The sequence below is a fragment of the Atta cephalotes genome (assembly GCF_000143395.1).
Source record: "Atta cephalotes unplaced genomic scaffold scaffold00002, whole genome shotgun sequence".
Lineage (NCBI taxonomy): Eukaryota > Metazoa > Arthropoda > Insecta > Hymenoptera > Formicidae > Atta > Atta cephalotes.
In genome coordinates, this window is record NW_012130066.1 from 1,873,687 (window position 1) to 1,878,325 (window position 4,639).

The window sequence follows — 4,639 nt, forward strand, 5'->3', positions numbered from 1 at the left end:
TCTGTTTCTATAATAATGTGCATCGCGGAGAATTAATTAATCGTCTTCTTCGAATTTCAAGCTCATTGTGCACACGATTAACTTGAAAGATTATAATTTTATTCTATGTGTAACTCGGTAAATTTGCGTGCAATAAACATTCATAAATCTATGTATTTTACTAAACGAGGCATAAAGAGAATGATTACATATAATATCTATTGCCAATTTTTTTTGGATTTCTCGCTCATAAGCAAAATTCCATATTGCATTGATTTTATATTGCAATAATTATATGTTCGAGACATGATTTCGCAATCACATCGCGTCGATAGAATCATAGAAGGAACAATCGTATTATCTAATGCATATAAATATTCCCGATTATTAACGTAAACAATATTCCTTTTTTCTATAAATTTACGTCTCACATATTTAATACTAAAGTCTAGCTTAGAGCATAAAATGTTTCCACAATGTGAAACATCTATTTAGACGTTACAATATAACGTCTATTTTCTATAAATCCAATAGTGTCGCTATTCTCTTTAAACCTGATTTGCGCAACTTTATTTTCCGTGCAATGACGATATTATAATCTTTTCACTGATATATATTTTTCTTAGATAAAATCCTGCTTTATTTAATCTTGTAAAACCTTTCAACTTTTTTCTCGCAAGTTGGTGATATATAAAATTTCACGTTTCAAGATTTTCGAAATTATGTATTCAAAGTTATCGCATCAAAATGAGGGATATTGATGAGCCAATATCAAATCTCAATTTTTTGATTTGGTACTATCATGCATATAGATAACGTAGAATCATCTTATTTTATCTGCCTGACAATTTAAATGATGCCTGCGTTATTTATCCTGTGACATTTATAATCATATTATACTTTCATTCGGCAATTTGGTGGACTAACAATTAAAGATTTACTGTATTCGTTCGTTAATCTTAGATTCCGCATTCCGTGAGAACAAAGTCGTCAGTGGACATTGTGGCGTTAAGATGCAGCGTTGTCGTCGAATTGCCGACGCAATACGGCATTACCTTGCCGTGAAAGCAGGTACCAGAGCAAGTGTTGGTTATAATCAGTAAAAGGCCGGAAAGTGCAGCTAGAATACCGGCAGTCATCAGCCCGAGCGCCGGAAGTTTCTTGGACGAGAGGACCGGCCCCTCCTCGAGCTTAAGATAACAGAGACCGGGTAGAATGTAAGCTAGCGGCACTGCGGCGAGGATTCCGTTCAACTCGAGAACGATGCCGAGGCAATCCGTCAACATGGAGATCAGGTACGCCATGCATATTATCGTCAAAGTGATTATCAGGTACTCGCGGTCCGAATTAGGAATGTAAGCCTCGTGTCCTTCCAATTCATCCGTACCTTTTATTGCAGTCATGAGTACCTGGATCGATAATAAATCGCAATCATAATAATTCTTGCAAATGCTCCGGTTTACAAGAGTTTATAAGAGTACGACTTACAGAGATCACCTTTATAAAAAGATCCTATATTAATTAAGTTCAACAAAACTTTTTTTGTGTGAATACCAATCAATGTTGATAGATGTCAACCTTATTACACAGAATTCCTTTGATATTCATTATTGAGTCTTATGTCTATTGCATATTTTGTTTACTATATTATAAGTTACATTATGCAACTAATTCATTTTACCGGGATCCAGTTTTTCTTATTATTAATGCTGGATTTCATACTAAAAGGTAATAATTAATTATTTATTTTGAGTATTAAAAAGTACTATCGTAAAACTCAAAATAAGTAATTAATTAATTACTATCTTTTAGTATTAAATTGGCCAAAGAAAAGATGAACATCGGAGACATTACCTCGCGCGTAACGAAGCACTCGATAGGGAAGGTAAGCAGTATGGTGCCGCTAAACAACACCCTGGCGAAATTCATCAGATCGTCGTCCCAGCAGTAATTCTCCATAAGATCGCCCTGAACATATGACGTGAAGGTCGCGTAACCGGCGACTCCGAAAGCCGCGGCGATTAGAAAAGACGTGAAGAGGGACCAATGTGTCACGATATCCCACTTCTCTTGGGTCGCTCTTTCAATTGAGCTGTAAATCAGGAAGGTATTGTGATGGCACATGAAGGCGAACGCCATTATACCGATGGACGGAACGATCCCCGGGAAATTGGCGAATCTCCAGCTGTCCTTCTGACTCGGACTGTAATCAATCGACGTCTATGATTACGTATAGAGATTTTACAGGAGGTATTAATGAATTACAGATGAAAATCTCACTTACACCAAAGCAGACATTGTATCCATCCGGATGGCAATGGCGAGGAGAATGAATCCAACGCAAACTAGAGAGAGGAAGGAGATTTTTGCTAATCGCGCGACGTTTCTGTACAGACAAAGCGGGACGGTGATGCATAAAGTTGCCAGGAGGATGACGACTTGTCGATGAGCGAGAATGTTCGTCTCATCCATCCCTGTCACTCTTATTAAAACCTTGGTCACTGTATCACCGACGACGACATTGTATGAAACCATTGCTGTAACGTTAATAAAATTATTTCATAATTGCGCGTTGATTAAAGGCTGATATATAATTTTCCTACTTTAAAAGTGACACAATTAAAACAATAAAATAATTTTAGAAAAAAAGAGAAAACTATTTTTTAACTTGATAAAAAATGATTGATCAAATAATCGACGAAAAGAATATGTTTTTAACATTTTTGTTTCACAATCTTTAAAAAACAATATTTGTTATGACAATTTTTACTATTTTTTTTTTAAATTACTCTTTTTGAGTTGTGGCGATCTTTCTATAAAGTTAAATTAGTTCATTCATTTTTATAATTGATTGGATAATGTTTATTTAATTCATTCATGATAATTATTCGAAAATCATGTCTTTGAATTATGTCTATGAATTATGATACAAAAGTCAATGCAGATAGATAAATATCATTACATTATTTATTTATCATTTATTAAGTACTATAACTAATACAAATTGCTACTAACATTACATCAATATTATAATTTCTCATTGAACAATATAAATGTAATATAATACATGTTACACATAACAATTACATTGTTGACTAATAATAATATTGATGTAATGCTATGGTTAGTATGAATTGTGGGGGATACATACCTATGAATGGATACAGTAACTGCAATATCGTAAGAATATAGAAACCAGCACGACCGAAACTCGCTCGCATCAGACCCTGGTAGCTCATCTCGCCGCAAATACGCCCGCTTCGCACCATGAGAATTAACGAATAGTCGGTCAACGCCGCTACTAAAATTAACAGGGCGATGCCGAGACCGAAGCCGGCTTGATGCAAAGCGTACGGTATTCCTGAAAAATTTATATTAATTTAGCCATATTTCTAGGGGACGGTTTCACAAAATATCAAACGGATTTCTTTTATTTTTTTACGATCTTTCAGAAAATACGCGATCTCGAAGCTATCATTTTTTTACATTTACCGATGACTCCGCTGCCGATGATGGAATTGATGAAATTGAAACTCGCGAGCGGCAGGCTGCTAAATTTGCTGGACTTGTCTTCTATTTCTTCATCCTACAATATACGTTGACAGTTAGAACGAATGCTTTGCTTTTGTTTATATTTATAAGCTTTAGAAAAGAACCTCACATTCAGAATTTCATGATTACGTTAATTAAACATTGCGTATTCAGACTCGTACCTGCAGATATTCTATGAGCACATTTTCATGCTGATGAATATTAACGGCATGAGGGAATGAAAATGTCATTCCCAGAGAGGCGCATAATAAAAATACGTTGGTAAATTAGTTGGCAAGTAAGAGTTAAACGATTTACACCATTACAGTCAACGGAATAATTTGGAGCGATACCGAAAGTGAAGTAGAGGGGCGTCGTGATAAAAAAGCGCTCCTTGCAAGCGGGAATGATAGCGCATGTTCATACGGCAGGTCGAAGGCCAACGGCCGTGACAAATTGACGAATTGAGCGTTGAAAGAGTGCATCGTCCTACCGGAATAACATTACGCGGGATCAATCAATATGCCAATATCAGCGAAGCTACTTGGGAAATTTCTGCTGCATGTCAATTGATCTGCTTTGTTGTTCGTCGGAAGCTAATCGCGTAGATTCGCAAATTAGAACGTAATGAATTGTTGCGTCCGTAGCGATTAATTCGCTTGTCATTCCAATAAGAGGGAGATAAAACGGGTGGAAGAAGTAATTAATTTCTATAATTAATAGAACAGAAAGAAAGATTTTGCTACATTTTGTTATCTAAAAATTTAGCTAACAAAATAAAAATAATTTTGTTTGGACTATTCAAGTAATTATGTACAACATTTAAATGAGTTGCTAAAATGATCAAACGTTTTGCCACATTGTCATCAACGATTAAGTGTTCTACATTGTATCTTATGGAAAGAACAATTTTACTTAAAAATATCTAAAAATTTAATTAAATACAATTAAATTCGAAAATAATTTTATTAACTATCAAAATAATTAAGATACTCAAAGCTGGTTGCTAGAATGTCAAAACTTTTTGCAATATTGTTCATTATGTTTGAACCTCCTATATAATTATTTTGATTGTCTAACAAATTATTTTCAGATTTGTATCTAACTAGAATGAAATAAATTTATTACT

The 4,639-nt window shown here is 34.7% G+C and overlaps 1 protein-coding gene across 1 annotated transcript in view; it reads right to left on the reverse strand.

Annotated features, from left to right (window-relative positions):
* Window positions 1–938: 938 nt before the first annotated feature.
* LOC105619949 (putative sodium-coupled neutral amino acid transporter 11) overlaps window positions 939–4,639 on the reverse strand; it is a 9,883-nt gene continuing 6,182 nt past the window's right edge. Inside the window, exons 3-7 of the mRNA XM_012201466.1 lie at window positions 3,472–3,565; window positions 3,131–3,340; window positions 2,264–2,516; window positions 1,834–2,182; window positions 939–1,388 (exon numbers count right to left, since the gene is read on the reverse strand). Of these exons, the coding sequence (XP_012056856.1) occupies window positions 939–1,388; window positions 1,834–2,182; window positions 2,264–2,516; window positions 3,131–3,340; window positions 3,472–3,565 (1,356 nt within the window). The remainder of the gene's footprint in view (window positions 1,389–1,833; window positions 2,183–2,263; window positions 2,517–3,130; window positions 3,341–3,471; window positions 3,566–4,639) is intronic.